The sequence below is a fragment of the Arachis ipaensis genome, chromosome B01 (assembly GCF_000816755.2).
Source record: "Arachis ipaensis cultivar K30076 chromosome B01, Araip1.1, whole genome shotgun sequence".
Lineage (NCBI taxonomy): Eukaryota > Viridiplantae > Streptophyta > Magnoliopsida > Fabales > Fabaceae > Arachis > Arachis ipaensis.
Genome location: NC_029785.2, coordinates 114820452 through 114842455, shown reverse-complemented (window position 1 = coordinate 114842455; position 22004 = coordinate 114820452). Strand labels below are relative to the sequence as shown.

Below are 22004 nucleotides of genomic sequence, written 5' to 3'. Positions count from 1 at the left end.
TCGGAGTTGACGCAAAACTACATCTAAGTCACCTCACCTCATTTCCGACCTCTTTTTCAAGCCCAATTCCGACACAATCCATTTCAGATATGCCTCTAAACATAAATCGCTCTTGATACTTGTGTAAAAAGAAAAGAAGAGAGAATACATCATCATTAGCCATGTTAACCAAACAAGTACCAAACTATCCCAATTCAATGATAGACCACACGAGTTAACAACGTCCCATATTGCCTTACGAAATTATTACATTACTATTTAACATGACCAATATAGTACTTTTTATTTAGTGTATAAGTTGGCTAGTTTTTTTAAATAAAAAAATCAATTAATCAAAATTTATTAAATATTAATTATTTACCTTTCCTGTCAAATTAAACACCATTTGTAAGGTATCATAGCAATCACCATTTAACATTCATAACATTGGGGCAAGTTCTCAATCCTTGAAGGGTCACACTTGCGCTTTACAGTTGCTAAGAAACTGAAAATCAGTCCTTGAGCTTGTAGAGACCACAACCGTCGCTGATCGGTGATATTATGAAAAAATCGGAAAAGAAGAAACAAAAAGGAATATTTGTCCGTTCTTCAGCCAGCAAAACTCAACATCCTCGTAGGATCAGCCACTTGAGCAAGATGCTATTCGGGTGGCACTATACCATTCAAGCACTAAGGGACACGAACATGGCCTTAAAGACAAGCTTAAGATTCGATACCGACCTTGAATATGACATGGGTGTATTATACATATCACTCAACCTTGGTAATATCACATATTTCTTCTGTCCTCTATGGATGTACTTGGCCAAATGATGGATGTGACAACCCCACATTCAAAGATGACAAAATTCATACACAACGTTCAATTATTTACTAAACTGAATCCCAACAAGCCAAAATAAAATTTTGGCATCAAAAGAAAAATGACGAACCATGAATAATCTATGTTATTGGTGAATCAATTTGCTAATTACACAACTTAATCTTTTATCACCAATATTTACTTACAAATTATTCCTTAAAGCTTGGTTCGTCAAGAATTACTCCTAAAAATAATAAAGAATTGATTTTGACTCATGTTGGACGTACTCATTTGGGACCTTATCAGTTCATCAAAGGAGAGAGTGTGGCTTCACCCTTACACTACATCCTATCATGATATGGTAATGAACTTTCCAATGTGTACACATCACTCCTCAATTAAATATGCTATAGGCTTACACGGTTAAATTCTGCTTCACAAAGGGGGACTAAAGTAAGAGAAAAGATGAAACTGAGAACAAACAAACTTGAAGTCGGCAAAACACAATCCAATGGACTTAAAAGGTGGTTTCAACTTCCAGCAAGTACAGTATCTGCATATATAAGTTTTCAACTCAACCAATTAGACATAAACCAATGTCTGCGTGGCAAGGAAACATGCTTACCTCCCACGTTGCAGCTGATAATGTTTCACCGGATTCACTCTCTTTTAGCGGCCTTGTTTCTATCCAAGGGCAATCAATGCTCCCTTCTCCTAACCATGCCAAATACTACCAGGAAAGCAAGCAAAACCCAGAATTTGAATTTAGCAGCACTAAACCAGACTTAAATTCCACAGTCGACACAATCAAGATCATACCTGCTGATCTTCTTATTTCCAATGGTCAACTTCAACCACAAGCATTTTCAAGTCAGTCTTTGATCAGAAATCAATCTAGTTCTTTAGGCTCATTACTAGCAACTCATAGCAGTAGTAAGAAGTCAAGTGGGAAAACAGGCAGCGTGATGAAACATCAGGAACAACATAGCAAAGCAAGCAGACATAAAACCAACGAAAGCACCGCAAGGAGAAGATTTGGCCAAAAAATGAAGTGCTTTCTTTCACCATGCCGAGACTCGCAAGCCATTAAGCCAACTGTTGCTAAAGCACAAACCATTCCAGAAATTTGATCATACAAGGTTTATTCCCTGTGGAATTCTTTCTTCAAAGAACAGAATGGCATCAAGTATTTGGCCTTACATAGCTATGTAGTTTCTCAGAAGAATAAATGTGACACTATTTGTTTTACTGCAGTAATGTCATCACAATAATTAACATTAAACTACTGATATTTTCTAGTTTCTACCCTTTTTTAATTTTATTTAGCTATTCAAAGCTAATAACATTTTTTTCTTTTGGCAAGATGAGAAACATGATGCACAAAGTTATTAATATTCTATTTGCTTAATCAGCTAATAATTTAGTATTTTTTTGCCGAAGATTTAATAATGACCACGAGAGAACTATACAAAAATACTGAAATAAATATTCAAAGAAAATTACACTTACATGAGTATAGGCTGGATGGAACAACATACTGTCCGTCATTAAGTGAAATGAGAAACAGTACCTTCGTAAAATTCTGAATTTCTCCTTTCATTTACACAGTCCATCATCGAAGAGCAACACAATTATCCATAAAGTTAGGAAACTGAAGACTGCATCTGAAACTATGATAAACACAATACCAAGATTTGACATCATCTTTTATTGTGAATTTGTGATAAATAGAGATTTCAAATTGTGGCTTTTTACATGTTTTACATAGTGAATCAACCATCAACAATAAATATAGCAAAAACCCCAGTTGAGCCATTAAGAAAACCTGCTTAGCATGCTGCATATTCTAAGGTACTTTCCATAAATGTCCAGATGCATGAAATCCTAACAGCATGAACCCTGCTAGAGACAATAGTAATATCATCAAATACCTTGCATCATATTTTGCATATTAAAAATTACTTAGATGACCTCTTAAGATTGAATTTTATAGTTCCTTTTATTTATAGGAAGTTTCTTTAATTAATTAGGGTTTAGGAGTCTAATCTTACTGTAAATAGGAATGCTTCATATTTTGTATTACACCATATACATCAAAATATATCATGTTAATGTATCTTGATATCATTCAGACTTTAAAAGTTTTTGTTCCCTTTGCTCTTCCTTTTGGACCTAAGACTCATGATCTCAACATGGCATTCAGACAGAACCTCCATGCATGTTTTCGAAATGCAACTTCCTACAAGTTTGGGCTCTTTTAATTTTCCTTGGACATTCACACTCCTTGGCTCCATGTTAGCCGAGTTCTTATATGATGTCCATAGTGTATTTTTTCTGTAAAAGGACAATGCTATCTTTAAATTTTGCAACTTCTATGCCAAGGAAGTAATAAAATCTGTCAAGGTCTTTGCTTTTGAAATGGTGATATAGATTGTTAAACACAAGTTATATCATCATTATCCTGCTAATTCAGTAATGACAATATCAACATACACAATCAGATATGTGCATTTTCAAGGAGTATGACAGTAAAACATAGAGTAATCTACTCTAATTCACTCTGGCTCATGCCAAACTATTGAACCACAATGGAGAATCAACCAAACCAAGCTCAAAGGGATGCTTAAGACTACAGAATGATTCGCAAAGCTGATGAAAATCCACATGGCAGCCATGGCAAGACAGAGATGAACAGATGTCATCTTGACCACAAGAGAGAAAGTAGTACAGCCCTGGAAACTGAGTGAGTTCTTGTGGCAATCAATAGTGCCAGTCAGACCAACTTTCACAGTATATATCCGCCGACAACCAACCACAGGTTTTCCCTAGTGGTAGTTCCCATGCACCTCTGTACTGAGGTGCACATATTTCATCAAGGATAGCTTGTCTCCACTAGGGATGAGACAAGACTTCTCCTGGAGATTTAGGAATAAACATAAAAGAGAAACAAGCAAAATGAAAGAGACAGACACTAGCAACTTAATGAGAAAAATCATTACAGATATAATACCTTTATGGAGAGCAATAAAGAAGGGTAGACTCAGGATGCAGAACCAAAGCCACCGAGGGACTAAGCGCTAGAGGGGAGTCCGTAGGTTGCTCCATACTTGGTGGCAGTTTAGGCTCAAACTTAACATGTGGTTGGGTGGCTAGCTTGGGCAGTGGCTAGGACTTAGGACAACGACGATAAAGTGAAGTAAAGGTGGAGGTAGGGTGTTGAGCTGGGAGAAAGTGGGGTAGGGAGCAGGAGATTTAGGCACGGGCTGTGGGGCAAATCTTCAATGATAGGTGTTGGGGGAAAGGGTTAAGAGAACCCAAAGAAAGGAACACTGTCAAAGAATATGATCAACGTAGACAAACACAAAGTAGGAGGACAGCCATAAACCCTTGTGCAACCTATCATACCCAAGGAAGACACATCAGAGGAGCCAAACAGAAAGTTTCTCAAAACATTGCGTAAGGTTAGTTATGGACAAAACATGTGGATCCAAGGACACAACGGAGAGATCGCATGGGTGTATGTGAAAACAACACTGTGTAAGGTGACTGGCTACCTAAAACTGATGAAGACGTGCGATGAATGAGATTATACGCNNNNTGGGAGCAAAGAAAAGTCCAAGTTGTTTTAATTAGGTGGTCATTTTTACACTGAGCAAGATTTTGTTGAGGTGTATAAGTGCAGGATGTATGATGGAGGACACTATATGAGGCCATAAAACTTTGAAATTAATAAGACAACTATTCTATTGCATTGTCACTACACAAGGTGAATATATAATTTGTAAAAAATGAAAACAACTCACACTGACTTCTCATTAGAAATGACCAAGTACAACGAGAATAATCATTAATAAAGGTAACAATACTTGAAACCCAAAGTAAAGCAGTATCACTAGAAACCCAAATATCGAAATGAACTAAAGCTGGAGATGACAACGCGCAATGCAGTGAGTGGCAGCCATGTAGAGTGTAATACTTATCTATGGTACGGCGCAAACGGCAGAAATAATCACGTTTTAGTCATTCATGTCCCAAATTACAGTGGAAGAACAACCCCGACCACAACTCTATGAGATGAGCAGAAGTATCAATTTGAGGATTGTGAAATAGCAAACTCAAGAGGATGCTTGATAGAAATCAAAGCAAAAATGACAAAACTGTAGGGGACCACAAAATTAAATGATGGGCGAAAAATACTCAACAAGCAAACCATACAGATCCAGAAGCATAAAGAATGTGCTCCACTACTCCAACTTTTTTATTGGGGTTACAGCAGGAGGTAGTAACTTGTTGAAATCATGGAAAGCACCATGAATCTTACCCAAGTAAGCAGACATAGGAATGAGTTGTTAACGACCAATGATGTTCATCAAGTTCTAAAAAACCTCATGTAAGTGTTGGGTGTGATTGGTGTAAAGAGCCTTAGCTTGTGTCCAAATGGCTTCAGAAGTGACATGCATGGAAAGTTTTGTTTCAAGGGCGTTGATAGAGGTTTTGATCATATTATAGAGCTGAGAATCAACCTTAACCCACTAACGATACCTGATTTCAGCAATGTCATTAAGCATAGTGAGAGCCAAAGTTTAATGTCTAATGCCAAGTTTTGTAATTGTTGTCATCAAGCTTGTCAATGGCAAAAGGACAATGGCTAACTGATGGAGGCAGTAGGATTAGCTTTGGAGTCTGTCTTGGTGGTTGCAACAGACATTTGGGAGGAACAAACAAAGATAAAATAGGGGTAAAAAAGGAAATTCAAGAAATGTGTTTGATAAAAAATGATCTTATGGGGAAAGAGAACGAAATCCAAAATGCTAACACCAAGGTGACACTGACAATCGATGGTGGAAAACACCAGCAAACAAACCCACACATGTTGGCAGAAGGGGAGACGCTTGGCAAACAATGAACTAAATGTGGAGATGAGGCAGTGCATGGTGTCGCAGTCTGTGGGGTAGTGCTATGCTTGACAAGAGTTGATTCAATTGCTGGATACAACCACAAGGTGTCAAACGACAGCAGCAAAACAGTGCAGCAGAAGATGATCTGGCAATCAAACTGTCCATCCTGACTGCACGGACCAAATTCTATTTCTCTCTAGACTCTAGAAGAGGAAAGAAATGTTTTATGAATTCCGTGTGACTCAGCTACACAGCAAGGTCTAATTTATATAGACTAGAAGAAGCAAACATAAAAAATTACAAAATATCACAATTAACTATCATTTCCCAACAGATTTTGTATTATCTGCAGATTCTAACAATAAGTACGAAAATGTTTTAATATATCATCTAATGAAAATGAGGCATCCATATAAACCATGAAATTCTAACATATGAAACAAACAAGTCTACTTCAGAATGCAACAAGCAAGAAAAGCATGATATATATTTCAAACAAACATCTTAAAAAATTCAAAACATTCCAAATCAACCTTTACTATGAAACAGAGAGCCTCAAGCAGAAGTTTTGAATTTAGTATCAGCCAAACTGATAAGAAACTGTACAACAAAGGTGTTTGGGCCTAGCATATCAAGACTTGCCAAATTTGTTGATATATCCCTGCAAATAAAAGATACTTCTATCAAATGGAAGACATCACAAAAAAATGTCAAAGTAATTCCAAAGATGACAAATAAACAATGTCATAGAAAAGGACACTTACATTGACCATCTTTGCAATTTTTCCTCGATACAGAGAAACATATTGCTTAGTAGCATCTATAGAGGTTGGAATTTGCTGAGGCTCTAAGGTGCTGAGTATCTTGTCAACTGATCTTTTAACTATCAAGATATGTGCATCCTTACTAAGACGGCCCTCGTGCCAAGATGGTTTTAACAATTCTTTCACCAAGTCAACAAGAGCTGCACGAAAGTGTCTCATTGCTTTGGAATCCTTCTGCACACTGCAGTCAGTCTGCAAATCGGCATCTGTATCATTAATTTTCTTATCCCTATCTACTCTCTTCTTGTGCGCTGATCCTTCACCATGATGTTTGGCATCATGTTCAGTCCATTCTCTGTCTGATTTTGTAACATCTTTCCCCATGCCGATTTTACCATTGGGGTAGTTCATACAAGTCCCTGATGTTATTTCCATTTCAGTTGCATGACAATCTTTTTCATGAGGAACCAAATTTTTGTTTGGTTGATTCTCACCAAATCTATTATGAGAAGATACGGAACTTTTCTCATCATTAAAATCAGAAATATGTTTCCCAACTACAGCTGAATCGCCATATTTCAGCACCTGTGATGAAGCCTGGATGGATGATCCATGAATTAAGAGGGAAGCTTTCAAAGACCCATCTCCTATATTTGGTATCTCAATGCTATCTCGAAGAGGGTCATACAGGTCTCCCAGAGATGATACATTCATTGACGTAATGAAAAATGATGGTCGAAACGGTACAGAAGGTTCCCAATCATAAGAACATATTTTTGATATATATGCAGCAGAGTGTATTGGAATCCTAGATGAACCAACCACTGGCAACTCCTCCCGCTCTGAGCCAGAGAAAGCAGATCTAGAGGCATTATATTCTTTGTCACTATTCAAAAGTTTCTGAGTAACAAAGCTCAACTTAGGTGAACGACTCAAAACTGCAGAAGTATATTCATTGTACATATGATGGTTTTGAGCTATACTCAATCCCTCTGCATGATTTGAATAGGATGAGAGACTTGTGTTGAAATATTTGCTTGTAAATCTACTCTCTGGAAACAAGTTGTCCCTCAACTGGTACTTATTTTTTTCTTGACAAGGATGCCAGTCTGAGCTTTCTTCTTGCTCATTCTGCATACACATTATACTCAAAGGGATTCAGAAGAATGCAAATATATACCTTACAGCGAAGCAGTAAGTGGTACTGGAGTACTAACCGTCCTGGTTCTTTTGATATTGTCCCTGGTACCTGCAAGAAAATATTTTTTATTAGAAATATGTTTAGAATGTAGAGTTAATGAACAACTTGAATATACAGGTGATATCACATACCTTCTTCTAATTCCAGTTCTCTCTTCTGCTTTGCTTTATCCAAGTCCCCCTGAGTCTCCTGGCCAGTATCCTTTGCAGAATCTTTTATATGAAGAAAGCTACAGGAATCACCTCTGATGCACCACCCTTGAGCAAAAAAGGCACATATAATTCCCTGGCGTTTGTTTCCATCCTTCATCTCAGTATTCGAAGACGGAACTATAGTCCTACCATCAAAAGCAGTTAATTAGAAAAACCTGACGGTTAAAATTCTACTAATTAAAAGGCATTGCTAACAGACCTTGATTTGATTTGTTTTACATCATCCTTTGATTCTACTTCCAATGGTACAATTCTTTTCAAGGAATTCTGACTGCCATTGGCACTCCCAACAAAGGCATCCGTTTGAGGAAGGCCAATAGCGATGTCTTTTCCAATGTTACTAGACAACTTGGTGGCCCCAGAATCCATATCCTTAACACCACCTAAATCAGCTTTGCTATCGTTACTTGGTTCATTGCACCCTCCAACAGTGTATGTTAGTTGAACAATTCCAGTATTTGCACCATCAACATCTAAAACTTGACTTTTGCCATCATCTGCAGGGGCCAAGTTTTTAACTGATTTGGGATGACTAGAATTTGAAATTTTTGGAGTTGGGAAAACTTGTTCCTTTTTCAAAGCTAGCGTGTCAGATGAAGGAGCAGAAACAACACATGCTTTGAGAATGACACAATTCTCTTCTTTGGAACACAGACTAGGAGAAGGCTTTACTACAGGGTTTTCCGCCATGGTGGAAGCTGGCCTCAAGTCCCCCCCTTGCCCCTCAGATTTCATCTGTTGGCTGGAGTCTAAAACTTGACTTTTGCCACCTTCAGCGGAAGCAAAATCATTTACTGATTTGGGATGACTTGAAATTTCGCGTGTTGTGTGAACCTCTTCCTTTTTAAAACTTAGTTCCTCAGATGAAGGACTAGATGCTTTGAGAATGGCATGATCATCTTCATTGGATGGCATACTAGGAGAAGACATTACTATAGGGTTTTCCGCCATAGTAGAAGCTGGCCTCAAGTTCCTCTCTTGTACTTCAGATTCCATTTGTTGGCATGAATCTACAAAAGAAAATAAAAACTTAATCCAAAAATTATTTCTTTCAAAACCGGAGAATCATTCCTCCAAATTAAACTATTTCATCAATAGACCAAATTATGTTATCAGCCTCAACACAAACTATGAAAGTCTGTACTAAGGTATAAAACAGTTTTCAGAGAAAAGCACCAACAATGATATTCGACACGAAGATTTGTGCCAAAGATACGTCATCACAGAATTCTCATAGAGAATAGCAGCACCCTTCACAGAATTATGTTATGTTTAATACTTCCATATATTTATTGAAATATTGCACAAGTCAATAAAAAATATTGGTTTGGATCCAACCCTATCTGCGCACAAATTCGCCTCGAAAAAATGTGCTTCAGCTCAAACAGGCAAGGTATACTTCTCAGCCCTAATTAGCATATATTTCCTCTAGGACCCGTTGTTTCCTTTTCCTCTCCATTATCAAACACAAATTTCCTTATAATGAAATCAATCCGGCCCAATAACTAGCTCAAAAGGATTCGTTCAAACCAATGGAGTAACATAATAAAGCTACACTTACAATTGGAATGCCAGCCACAATCAACCTTGCAGGCCACAGCATTAATGATCAAAACCACCACCACATAAAGGCCCATATAAGATACCCTCCCTGGACTGGGGAGGGCAAATTCAGCTTCAGGCTGTTTGCAGCGGGTTGTGTACAACAAGGTTCAGTGATCATATGCTGGGTTTTCATCACTGGATTTGAAAATTCTTTTTAACCAGACAACTTTTTTAATTTTATTTTTGCAATACAACAGTATGAAGGAGAATGATCATGGTGAATGGAGACTGGACCTTATTCTGAAGGACGAGAATAATAAGACCTTGAGCCTAGCCTAACAAAACAACCACCAAGCCTGAGGAGCACCCACAAGAAATCTTATCCAGAACAACCCCTCCCCCAACACATAAACACACAGAGAAACCAAATAAAACAAGTAAAATCAACATCACACTTGATATAGAAACAGACATAAATCAACAGTAATATTATAGGGCATGATCATGTAAAGCAGCACCATTGCATCAAAAGTATTCAGCATAAAATTGAGAACTAATGTTGAATTGGGAAAACCTATGCCATCGTTGTCGGCATCGGATACAGAATTTGAGGCGTAGCCTTTATCATCACCGTCGGTTTCTTCTTCTTCTTCTTCTTCTTCCTCTTCCTCCTCCTCCTCCTCCTCCTCCTCCTCCTCTTCTTCTTCCCCTACCTCCTCTGGCTCCTCTTCTTCTTCCTCTACCTCCTCCTCTTCTTCTTCTCCTTCTTCTACCTCTTCTTCTACCTCTTCCTCTACCTCTACCTCTTCTTCCTCCTCTTCCTCTTCCTCTACATCTTCTTCTTCTTCCTCTTCTTCTTCTTCTTCTACTTCTTCCTCTTCTTCCTCTACCTCCTCTTCTTCTTCTTCTTCTTCTTCTTCCTCTGGATCGGCGTTACCTTGATCGACGGATGGGGGAGACATTGGAACGGAAAAGATGCGTTAATTATTTGATGAAGTTGGATAAGTAATCAGAATCAGAATCAGAGCAACAATAAGAAACGACAAAAGATATGGCATGCAAATGTTGTGACGAATTAAGATGCACACTACTTCTCAAACGCCATTATATATGCAGTTATGCACACAACTGCTAGATATATAAGTTTTTTTTAGCAAACTAGTCCAAATAAATTGGTCCAAATTCAACAAAAATTAATTCTTAGATTAAAATGCGTGTAAATAATTAAATATGCACTTTCAAGACTATCAAATAACACGACCATCGTTGTCAAACTCGCGAATTAATTTACGAGTTTAATTTAGGTAGTGGAATCGAATTAATTCGGACACAAACTCGTTTTTGGGTAGATTCGGGTAGACTCGAGTAAACTCGGTCAAACTCGTAAGTTTATTCATGACTCAGTAAATTTGCTTTGGTTGGCCTTTTTCACCAAATCGGCATTGTTTTGGGCCAAAAAAAAGGAAGGCAGCAACATAACTTTAATCGGCTAAACCTCTCACTTTGCTCACACTCACTCTCTTCATCTTCGCGTTTCGTCCTCCATCCCTCGCCGTCGTCCATCCTTCACTGCCGTTTGCTGTTCGTCATTCCTGAAACCACCGTTCTCTCACTCTTAGTCTCTCATTCAGCTCGACACTCTCTCACTCTCTCACTCTCTGTTCTGCATCGAAGAATGTGGACTCGTGGAGCCTCTGCCATCCGCCATGCTGCCATCGCTCGTCGTGTCTTCTGCCCCTCATCGCGCTTCCGCCGTTCGTTCTGTCAGGTGTCAGCCCGTCGTGTGTCTGCACAGCACAGCATAGCAACGCGAGTGTTAGCTAAGCCTACTCCATTCAGCCATTCAGATTCAGCCTTCAGGTATGTTTAAAAAAAATTAGTTACTGAATTGATGTATTTGGTAGTTGTTACTTGTTAGTGTGAGTTTAATCTATTCTAAATTGCTGCATTTTGTAATTTGTAGTTGTTACTTCTTACTTGTTAGTGTCAGTTAGTTGTTATTGAATCTGAATGTCTTAAACTGTGAAATCTGAATTTGTTGTTATTGAATCTGAATTTTTTCTATAGCTTTCTTTCCCGTATTCAAGAGCAGATCTTGTTTACTTATTTGTATTTCTTTGTTCTTCTATTTGATGCCAAATAATTAAGCTTTACCTTCTCCAGCCATAGAAAAAAATTGTCAGAGGCTAGTATTTACTGCTTTAATTTTCTAGGAATGCATTATGCATTGTGGTATCTTGTGGTTTTTAGTCTTGGTGTTTAAGTGCTGTCTCCATTATGTCCTTTTATATTACTAAGCACAATGCTATGCAATTAAAGTTTTTATTTTCTTTATATTGTGCACTCTGTCAGCTTTAACTTATAAGTCCATAACTACAGCTCATTTGTAAAGTAGTTTTTATATCCTAAATCTGAATTTGTAGTTGTTATTTCTTACTTGTTAGTGTTAGTTAGTTGTTATTGAATCTGAATGTCTGAAATATGAATTTATTAACTTTGTTAACAAGGATAAGTGGATAATTTTGCTTAATTATTTAGTTTGTACTTTGTTGATTTGTTTATTTGGGGACAAAAATACAAAATGTCTGAGAATGTTGGTTCAGGGACATGTGAATGATGATGATTTTGTTGGCTGGGTCGAACCTGAACTTGAAAGAAATGATGTTTCTGATGAAGATGGTGAAGATGATGATGTTGATGCCATAAAAGATGAAGATAGGATTTCAGTTTTAGACTTTTAGTTTATTAGAACATTTAATTGTTACTTTGTTGTTTTCTTCTTTTTTTTTTTTTTGTGTTATATGAAGCTTTGATTGTGTGACTATGTTTTATGTTGAACTAGATGCATACTTGTGAAGAATTTGAATGTGTGTTCTAGAGTACTTGTTATAATTGTAGTATTATGTTAATTTATTATGTATTTTGATGTTGAAATTGTTAAGTTTAAATGCTTATGTTTGAGTAAATATATATATTATACACGATACATATATTTTTTACGAAAAATTTATAATAGGTAAATTCGTACGAGTTTACGTCGAGTCTACGAGTCGAGTTTAGATCAGTTACACGAGTTTACCTAGACTCACAAGTTTGAGAACCTTGGCACGGACGTCATTATAAAATCGGTTCTTCTCCCTCGATCAAAGTCGCAATGCTCAAAATTCAAACAACGATCAAAATCTCTCAAAATTATCGTGAAAGGTCAAAGAAGTTTCAAAGCTGAAATCGAAATCTTCACCAACAAACACTAAAAAAAAGATGAAAGATTATTGAAGGTAATATTCACTAATCTTGCAATTTTCTTACCTTTCTATTTTTCATTCTTATCGCAAAATGCTACATAGTTATATTGCAGTTTATTTCGTGTTCTTGCGTTACTTTTCTCATTATACGCTTCATTTGGTGATAACTATGTTATGTCGGTATAAAAATGTTACGTAGTGTTTATTGTATAGTTTAACCTATATTTACATGTGTTTGAGGGATTTGAATGTGTTTTTGTACATGTTTGAGTTTTGTATGTTTCGAAATGAGTTTGTTTGTAGTGCTTCTAATATCATTGTTTCATGTTTGTGTTTTGGTGTAGTTGGTTTGTCTTTCAGTGTATTTGGCTTGTCTTTCTGTATATTTCATCAAAATTGAGGTGTACTTAATGCTGTTGTACTCTTTATACTGTAACTAGACAACAAAATATTGTTCTTGTACTTTTGATGTTATTATGTACATATTTGAGTGATTTGTAACTATTTTTGTCCATTATTAGGAATTTTGTTCATCAATTTCTTATAACAAACCATAGAATTTTATTCTAGTACTTCAGGTATCATTTTATGCATGTTTGATTCAATTGCATGTCTTTTTGATCTCATATTGTATGATGTAATCAAAAAATAATAGCGGTATGTCTGGTTTGTGTTTTGATGTATTTAGTTTGTCTTTTGGTGTATTAACCTTTTTTATTCTTACAGAAAAAATGGCACCAAAGGTAGCACTAAAATATAATGTAAGCATATATATGTTTGAACAACTCAATCTATTTTGTATAAATATAATTTATTTACATGATTCTCATTTATTTACAGAAAAATCATGATTTGAGATGTTCCACAAGATCAATTCATGATAAATTCCAAAACATGAGCGGAGACAAGAAAGCAATTGTTCGAGAATATTGGGATTTGATGGTTTGATGCATATTTCTGTCATGAATGTGCCACATAAGCCATTGAACCAGTTGGCATATTCATTTGATCTGTCCCATAACAGATTAGACACACGGTATAGTATAATCAACATCACCCAAGAAAATATAGCAGCTGTCCTTGGTTTGACTATAGCTGGTAAAAATCTATTTCTTAATATATTCTATGAATCAAATTTTGGTGTATTATCAAGTTATTTCTGTGTCATTGAAATATTTTTTGCCACTTTTGCAGGGCCATGCTATCCAGAAAAAATTAACTTTCAAGAATTCAGTGAGGTGAATAAGGAAGTTGTTAGAAACTTTCAAGGCAAGACCTTGTCGCAATTATCAACCTCTATGATGGAGATGACTGTCGATGGAGAGAAAAATTAGATGAAATTCAAGAGGACATTCACATTTAGATGTCCTTCCTGTTACCGACAACAGTAAACAAACTTTTTCCGTTTCACATGCTGCCCATTCTTCACATGGACGCAATACGTCAACGGAATTGAGGTGGTCATGTGCTCAACTTTCTAATAAAGGGCATTAAAGAGCACATATTGAAAAATAAATATGTTGTTAATGACTGCCTCTTTACTCTAATGATTGTGTATTTTCACGAATCAACATACAAATATAGCCCAGTTGATGAAATTCCTGGATCACCGTGGGTCCAACATTGGACCAAAGAATTGCTGGTAGAAAGAATAAAAGCTGAGATCAAGGATGAGATGATAACTCAACAAAATTCTTTCTTTTATTTTCGGTGTATTCCTTATAAATATATTGTGTAAACAAATATTTTTTTGTTTTAGGAAATCGTGAAAACAACACAGCTCAGAAAACAACTAAAAGAAGGAAAAAATAAGGGAAAAAAGAAAGAAGAAAAGAAGGAAAGAAAAAGAATACTATTTCTTTAGAAAGTGAAAGTCTTGCTGAATCCGAATCCGATTCTAAAGATGATTCGGAGGAGACACCAAAAAGAAGAAAACAACCTAAAAGAACGATAAAGTGTCGTGCGTGTGCACACATGCTGAATTTCCTCTTGTGCGTACGCACAGAATGTTGTGCGTACGCACACAGCTTTGTGCTCCTCTTTTGATTTCTTCATGTTTTCTCCCTATTGCATGCTTCTCCTCCACTCTCATCAAGCCATTCCAACCTATTATGCCTGAAATCACTCATCAAAACCATCAAGGCATTAAATGGGATGAAAGTGGAATAAAATTAGTTAAATTAAGCACAAAATAGAATGTTTATATAATTAAGCTCAATTTAGGGAGAGAACACAAAAGCATGCTATTTGGATGAATAAATGTGGGTTTATATGATGAAATCCACTCAAATCAATCCAAAATTTATCATCAAATATGGATTCATCAAGTACTTTTGTCACACAGAGGGCATCTTACGTGGGTACAAGTTTAGTTTCGATCTAATGTAGATACATATGTCAGTATTTTTATCTTTTATGAATACAAATGGTCATTTATTCACCAAAACGATGGAGGAAATAGATTCATCATTGATACATTACAATTAAATACAAACCATCAACCATGCACAGTAAATTTCACAAACAAAAACAAAATGATTCAACTTCAGAATCATAAACTACTAACAAACTATATTAACTAGATTCAAGCCACACCTCACCAATTGATTCGATTTAAAACAATAATACAATTCGCCCTGGTTCAATTGAAAGTCTGAACCTATAAATACACCGAAAAATTTTCAAAATACACCAAAACAGTTCCAAAATACACTAATTTATAATCGAAATACACTGAAACGGGGAGAAAACAGATTCATCAAAATAATAGAATCAGATTTAGAATTGGTACATTATATTCAATTCAAACCATCAACCATGAACAACAATTTTCACAAAGAAAACATCATTATTCACCTACAGAATCATAAACTATACTAACGAATAGCATTAACAATCCATTTCACTCTGATTCAATTAACAGTCTGAACTTGAATCATTTATTATCTTCGACAACAAAATAACTGTTCAAACATGATTTCACAGCTTGATTTTAAAAACTTGAACGAAAAAAATGCAGAAAACGAAGAGAACATAGAGAATGAGAAGAAACGCAGAGAACGCAGAGATAGATCGAAACATAGAGGCGCAGAAAATACTGAGAAAATTCGAAAAAGAAAACGAAATCCGATTGAAAAAAGAAGTTATATATTAGCCCATTGGGTGAAAATTTTGTTAGAGAAAGTAGCGCATGAGTTAAATTAGGTCAAAGCAACTTATTTGTTTAAATCACTTGTATGTAGAGATTAATTGATATATGCATCCCCATATACACAGTGAACAAGTTACGACCTTCAAAACCTCACTTCGTTCATTACAATATCAGAAAGGTTTGGTAACATTGTAACAATTGTTTCTTTTTCCCTTTTTTTTTGGTATTAAATCAAATCCTATGGATGAGGGTAAAATTGTAAAAACGCAATTAGCTGGGAAATCGAAATTTTTTTATTTTCAAAATTAATTTTTGCTTAGCACGTCAAGGATTTTAAAGAAAGTTTTACCTAAACCTTTTCTTTTTTTGTTAAGAAAGTTTAATTATATGGAACGATGATCATTCTATTAGAATTGCATGGTTATTGGCAAACATTTATCTCGAATCTTCCTTATTATACTTTATCTTGTGGCTGTACGCCTATACCAATACCAATAATAATTAATGGGAGAAAGCTTCGGAGGATAAGTTTTTGGCTCTTTTTTTTTTGTATATGGAAGTAAAAGTAGTGATATACATTAACATTGTAATTTTTTGTGTTTTTCAAAAGTGTGGAAGATACACAAATCGGAGGGTCCGATTTCTATACTTCAAATTTTTTTATTTTTTTTTTAACAGAAATTCCTTGATCCGATTTCACAAATCCCTCGGTCCGATTTCTGTACTCTCACAAATCTCTCAGTCCGATTTCTGTACTCTCACAAATCGGACGGTCCGATTTTTGTTTATCTAATTAAACGATCCCACATTTGAGAATAACATCCCATCAACCCACATTTTGAAAAAACACCGTTGTTATTCCAATATCAAAAACAAAATTCTCTAACTTTTTTCATGGGGCTAAGAAGTAATGGAAGAAGATTTTATATTTTCTTGTTTGGTATGTCTATACATTGTATACAAAACTAGATTATGCTTCATGAACACGAGATGGTACATGAACTTGTGTAGAGAATGAGAGTTGTGCTCAATGAGGAGAGTAAAATTTACCTCTACAAAGAGAACGATAGTATGCAAAGTAATATTAATAATGCTACACGACATCGAAATTTAAAATTCTTATAAAATATAAAGACACAATAATACACAATTAGACACAGAAGACACGCATATCAGACGAATGTCAATGAACATCATGTCCAAAATACGTGAACACGACAAATAAAAGAAGTATCCATACTTCATAGTTAATATGCATAGTAGGGGCATTATTCTTTTTTCACATATCACCAATCACAGTTTACTTGTATTGTGGGACTTGGGACTATTAATCGAGTCAATGAAGCCCCCAAAACTAATTCTATTCTTATGTACTCAACTTCAGACACAGACCAATACGTTAGAAAATTATATAAATATTATCCCTCGTTCAAATAAGTGTGACTCAATAGTGTACATAAGAAAATTACGGAGGATAAATGCTTTTAGACAGTAGAATCTTTAGACAATACAACACTATGGAGTATGGAGTGTGCAAACATTAAGCTGTCCAACATTTTTCTCCATAAACATAAGCAACCACAACCTGCTTCAAACAGTTTCAATTACACCACCGATGCTTTTAACTGCATTGAACAGAACCAGCAATATACCTTTGAGAAGGGCTCAGTAAGATTGATCATTCGAGGAAGTGATATTCTGAGAAAAACTGAGCAAGGGCATGTGATTTGTGATTTGTGATTTGCAACTGTGCATTATGATTGGATCAGCATCCCTGATGTATCAACAGCACATCTCACCAAATTAATGCTGATGCAATAAGTTTACCACCAAAGCAAGGAACAGCAGCTGGTCCTCGATCGGACCATTTGAACTCAAGATGGAATTGTGGCCCCTTCACCCTGTGGTCAAAGAAGCTTCTCAACATTCTCATGCATCCTCAGGAGAGGAATCATTTGCTACGTGGTTGTCTTCTTCCTCCTCATCGTCATCTTCGTCATCATAATCAGTGGAGGCAGGGTGTCCATTGAGATCCACATTGACACCATTCAACTTTCTGACAAATTGTCCCCTAACACGGGGCCGCCTCTCAGCCAGTCGTTTCCTATTGACATACCTAATTTTCTTATCAAAACAACGTTCTTTCCTTTTCTGTCTAAACTTCATCAACGCCGCTTCTCTTCTATCAACTTTGCTTAATTTCATCTCTGATGAACTCGAACCTCCTAATTGTTGCCATGAATGATTCGCAGGAATCTGACCAGGCTGTAAGCATATACCCATTGGATAATATGGAAAGGACGTCATCCCGTTTGCATGAGGAGGGCAGTGGGGAAGATGATTGTATTGTGCAATCATAGACGAACTCGTATGATTCTGTAGCTCCTGCATATTCTTTTGATACAGTTGTGCTGACGATGGCATCATAACATGATTAACAACTCCTGACATATAATATGGATAAGCATGGTGAGCATTCATGCTAGATGCATCAGGCTCGGAACCATGGCTTCCATTTCTTGGATGCACCACACCCTGACGATGCTCTTCCTTGTAATGCTTTTGCTGTGAAACTTCCACTGATGCAGGAGGAGTGCAAGATCTCTCAATAGAAAAAGAATCAGGTATACTATTGCTGCTGGGCAAGTCCTCTTGTGAATGGCTTTCAAGTGTCTCTCCATTCTCAGGTCTTTGAAGGTTACCCCTCTCTTGAGCACATGCTTGATCCATGTCTTCCATCCTCACTTGTTTAGTAGCATTCTTGTCAAGATGAACAATCTCTTCAATGTCGCTCCTTATTGTTGTGGCTTTGACATAAGTGAAGAAGGCTGATGATTCTCCTATCCTTAGTTCACTCTTCTTTGGAGCAGATGAAAAATAACCTACAAATTTTTGGTAGAGCAGATAGAAAAGAATAAAAAAGAAATCGGGTGTACTCACATAGCCAACATCAGGAACTCAAACATTCCTTTTAGACTGACGTCATTTTCGTAATGGAAAAGAAAATGTGGAGAGCATAACCTACCCTCAGTAATATTGTTGTATGATTGATGCTGCCCCTGAGCACCTGTCCAATAATAAGTAATAATGAAGTATTGCCATTTGTCTTCCTCAATTTTCTTGAAATTGAACAACATAAATAGACCAAAAAAGAAGAGAAAGAAAGATAATATAGACTAATTGTGCCATATTATGGCATTCAAACAAGTTGTCCTATACAAAGTAACCACTTCCTCATTCCATTGAGTAACTTTATTACCTCATTATTGATACTGTGCAAAATTATTTAGGATATATTCAGATACAGTCTAGGGAAATAGCAGTTGACGAAAAAAGAAGCATACCTGTTCGGCGATCACTAATTCCAGGCACATCAGGCGACACCAAAGAATTAGGATGCTCCTCAACAACAATATCCATGGCAACAGTAGCCTGAAAAGTATAAATGATAGACATAAATTATAACCCTCTGACCTGCAGTTACTAGCATAAATATGGTCAACTCATATCTTGATTTTCAAACACCTTTAGCTGGCACAACAGTTAGAGCACACACAGTATAATTGAAAGAAAAAAAAATTGAAACTTCCTCTATATCATCAAATGAAAAATATTTTGGTTAATTTTTACTGATAAAAGTGAACGGAGCATAAGAAAAGAGAGGGGAGTTAAGGGGAAACTTTGTTTTTAACAAGTAGTTTGAAAACATTTGAAGTCGATATGAATAATAAGATGCATTCAAATATCAGATTATATGCTTTGAAGGGTAGAATAGTTTGCAAAGAAAGCAAAATGTTGATTGAACTCCTTCACTATGGTGAACCCCCACTACTTCCTTTACTCATTTATTACTTACGACTGCTTTTCTGACATTTACCTCTTGTTGTTGGATAGATATTCCCGCCTCTGGATTACTGCTTCTTTTGGACTTATCATCTGTGTCATCAGAAAATAAGGTGGTACTGTTTGTATTGGCATCGCTCGGGTCAGACACTACCAGGTCAAAGTCATAATTCAAGATGTTGTTCTCTACAAGTCCAAGCTGCCACCATAGACATAAAAAAATTTATTTCAAGGTGACTTCGACAAGATCTAAGCTGTTAGCTGTGAATTGAAAATTTTGAGAAAAGTGCCATATGCAAGATAGAGATGCTCATGCACATGAACAGCAAAACATCAGGCTAATTTGAAGGGGAGATGTCTAGCTTATCAATATCTATCAATTTATTGTTATTATATGTAAAGTATTTGCATATAATATCTCCTGTTAAATCAAAGGGAGAGGCTACCCCAACATTCATAAATATGAAGTTGGGCGATACATACCATGCGTCTCCTTCTCCACATGTGCGTCCACAAATTTAATAGTTCATTAGTGCGTAAAGGCTTAACTAGATAGTCTGCTGCTCCAAGTTTCAAGCACTTAACAACAATGGATACCTCATCTTGTGCAGACATCACTTAACCAAAAAAGAAATTCCAACACAACGATGAGGAACAGAACAAAATTTTTCTAAAATAAAGAGTTTTACAGGTTCCTTAGGAAAATGGAAAATGAAGAACCAAACTTACTTATAACAGGAATTCGGCGCAATTCTTTGTCGCGTGCTATGTACTTAAGCATCTTCATGCCCTTTTTTATCGGAAGGTCGACTTCAGCTAGTATGATGTCTATATATTGTCGCTCTGCATTCAGTGCGTCAATTACTTGCCTTGCTGACTTTACAGAAACAACTGTGGAGCGCAAAAATTCTTGTGTTAAAATATCTCAAAAAGCATGTCAAGAACTGCCAAAGCTTTAAATCATATAATGAAAACTGTAACCCCACACCAAGAATAAAAAACAAGCAACATGACCATCACACTTATAGAAGTTAACAAGGAAGAAGGGGGGTGAACTTAGGAGCGGAGAGTCTTGCACACTTCAATACATTTGAGATCTGAGTCTTAAAGAGAAATTTGGACCTCAAAAGTCAAAACCAAAATCACCCAAGGAAAATCTACACTGTATGTCATGTTTGTAACAGTTGCAACAAGCAACTCCCTCATAGAGGTTTGATTATGTGCATCTTATGGCAGATGATACTCCTCTTGGCATCAAATGGAACCCAAATATAAGAACAAAAGCATGACAACTTTTGAAGTTGAATAGATATTGTTACTCAGAACCATAGAAGTAACTCAATAACAATGAGATCAGAATCTAAGTTTGCATCTAAAGTAACAACTGTAAATTGTCCCCTCATATTGTTGCCAACCTACAAAACCAGGGTTAATACCCCATAAAACTCAAGTTTGTAAGCATGTAAGGATCCACAAAAACACCTCTCTAGCAAATAAAATAGAATCTAAGAACAATAACATGAGCAAACCAAGTTCTAGTAATCACAAAGCAGATACAAACAATTCACTCCATACATAGAAAAGGGAGAAAAATACATAATTCATACCTTGATAAGAGCATCGAATTAGAAGAGTAAAAACCTCTTCGGAACTCTTGGAATCGTTATCACACAACAAAATCCTAACTTTGCTTCTGTCAATGAAGCCATCACCGCCACTCTTACTGTTATTACCTCCAACACCGTTGTTATTACTATCTTTGTTCAAATTCAGATCCTCCCTCTCCATCTCACGGGAAAAAAGAAACACGAAAAAGAGAAAAACTTAATGCTAAAGTTGAGAAATTTGAACACTAAAGAACCTCCACAAAAACCCTTCTTCCGAAAACCCAAATTATGACAGTCACAATCAATGGATCAAATTCAAAACCAAAATCCATCATATACTACAGCAAAATCTTATCCATTTTTTCCTTTGGGTTTATCGAGGTTAACCACTATTCACCAGATGGGAAATTCTATAATACACCGGACACTGATCGGACGGTGGAGATCGAGCCGACGTGGTACGGAAATTGGATGGACAGAAGAACAGGGCGCACGTTAGCAGAACTATGCAACAAAGGCTTTCAACGTTTTTATTGAAGATTAAAAAGTCGGATTAAAAATGAAATTGGAAAAATGAGAATCCTAAATCGTAAAAGACGCTTTTGTTGTGTTTGTGTGTGATTGCTATCTCAGGTTGAGGAAGAAAAAGGAAAGAAACAACCAAAAACTGCAATGGGGTCAGAGGACGCTGGTGAAGGCTAAAGTGCGCCGGGGGCATATGATAAGTGGGAAAAGG

General features: G+C 36.3%; 2 protein-coding genes, 2 long non-coding RNA genes and 1 pseudogene across 8 annotated transcripts; 3 read left to right on the top strand and 2 right to left on the bottom strand.

The window, feature by feature from the left end:
* On the bottom strand, window positions 1054-10544 carry LOC107633879 (protein FRIGIDA-ESSENTIAL 1). 5 transcript variants are annotated; one of them, XR_002362945.1, is made up of 10 exons: window positions 10313-10544; window positions 9997-10114; window positions 8077-8887; window positions 7797-8002; window positions 7682-7713; window positions 6465-7595; window positions 6234-6361; window positions 1622-2701; window positions 1428-1532; window positions 1054-1355 (listed from the first exon to the last, which is right to left on the bottom strand). XR_002362945.1 is itself a non-coding variant. In XM_016337475.2 (7 exons), the coding sequence occupies exons 1-7, from the start codon at window positions 10382-10384 to the stop codon at window positions 6332-6334; spliced, it is 2400 nt and encodes a 799-aa protein (XP_016192961.2). In that variant the 5' UTR covers window positions 10385-10544; the 3' UTR covers window positions 6067-6331. The 5 variants fall into 5 exon arrangements, 1 of the variants encoding a protein (XP_016192961.2); XR_002362944.1 differs by having other exon boundaries at window positions 1428-2701; XR_002362942.1 differs by having other exon boundaries at window positions 1054-1532.
* On the top strand, window positions 1321-3763 carry LOC110272027 (annotated as a pseudogene).
* Window positions 10881-12214, top strand: LOC110272028. The gene is made up of 2 exons (XR_002362956.1): window positions 10881-11282; window positions 12026-12214. It is a non-coding gene; the product is annotated as an uncharacterized LOC110272028 (long non-coding RNA).
* LOC110272030 lies at window positions 13391-14351 on the top strand. The gene is made up of 3 exons (XR_002362957.1): window positions 13391-13428; window positions 13508-13765; window positions 13862-14351. It is a non-coding gene; the product is annotated as an uncharacterized LOC110272030 (long non-coding RNA).
* LOC107633888 (two-component response regulator-like APRR1) lies at window positions 17214-21998 on the bottom strand. The gene is made up of 7 exons (XM_016337485.2): window positions 21269-21998; window positions 20391-20552; window positions 20145-20278; window positions 19696-19860; window positions 19163-19250; window positions 18844-18885; window positions 17214-18700 (listed from the first exon to the last, which is right to left on the bottom strand). The coding sequence occupies exons 1-7, from the start codon at window positions 21447-21449 to the stop codon at window positions 17748-17750; spliced, it is 1725 nt and encodes a 574-aa protein (XP_016192971.1). The 5' UTR covers window positions 21450-21998; the 3' UTR covers window positions 17214-17747.

Coding starts and splice junctions, on each gene's coding strand:
- LOC107633879 (XM_016337475.2), bottom strand. CDS start 10,384: ATGTCTCCCCCATCCGTCGATCAAGGTAACGCCGATCCAGAGGAAGAA. Junction 8,003..8,076: donor GTAAAACAAATCAAATCAAG/GTCTGTTAGCAA, acceptor TTTTGATGGTAG/GACTATAGTTCCGTCTTCGA. Junction 7,714..7,796: donor AGAACTGGAATTAGAAGAAG/GTATGTGATATC, acceptor ATTTTCTTGCAG/GTACCAGGGACAATATCAAA.
- LOC107633888 (XM_016337485.2), bottom strand. CDS start 21,449: ATGGAGAGGGAGGATCTGAATTTGAACAAAGATAGTAATAACAACGGT. Junction 20,279..20,390: donor GCGCCGAATTCCTGTTATAA/GTAAGTTTGGTT, acceptor TTTTTGGTTAAG/TGATGTCTGCACAAGATGAG. Junction 19,251..19,695: donor TATCTATCCAACAACAAGAG/GTAAATGTCAGA, acceptor TATACTTTTCAG/GCTACTGTTGCCATGGATAT.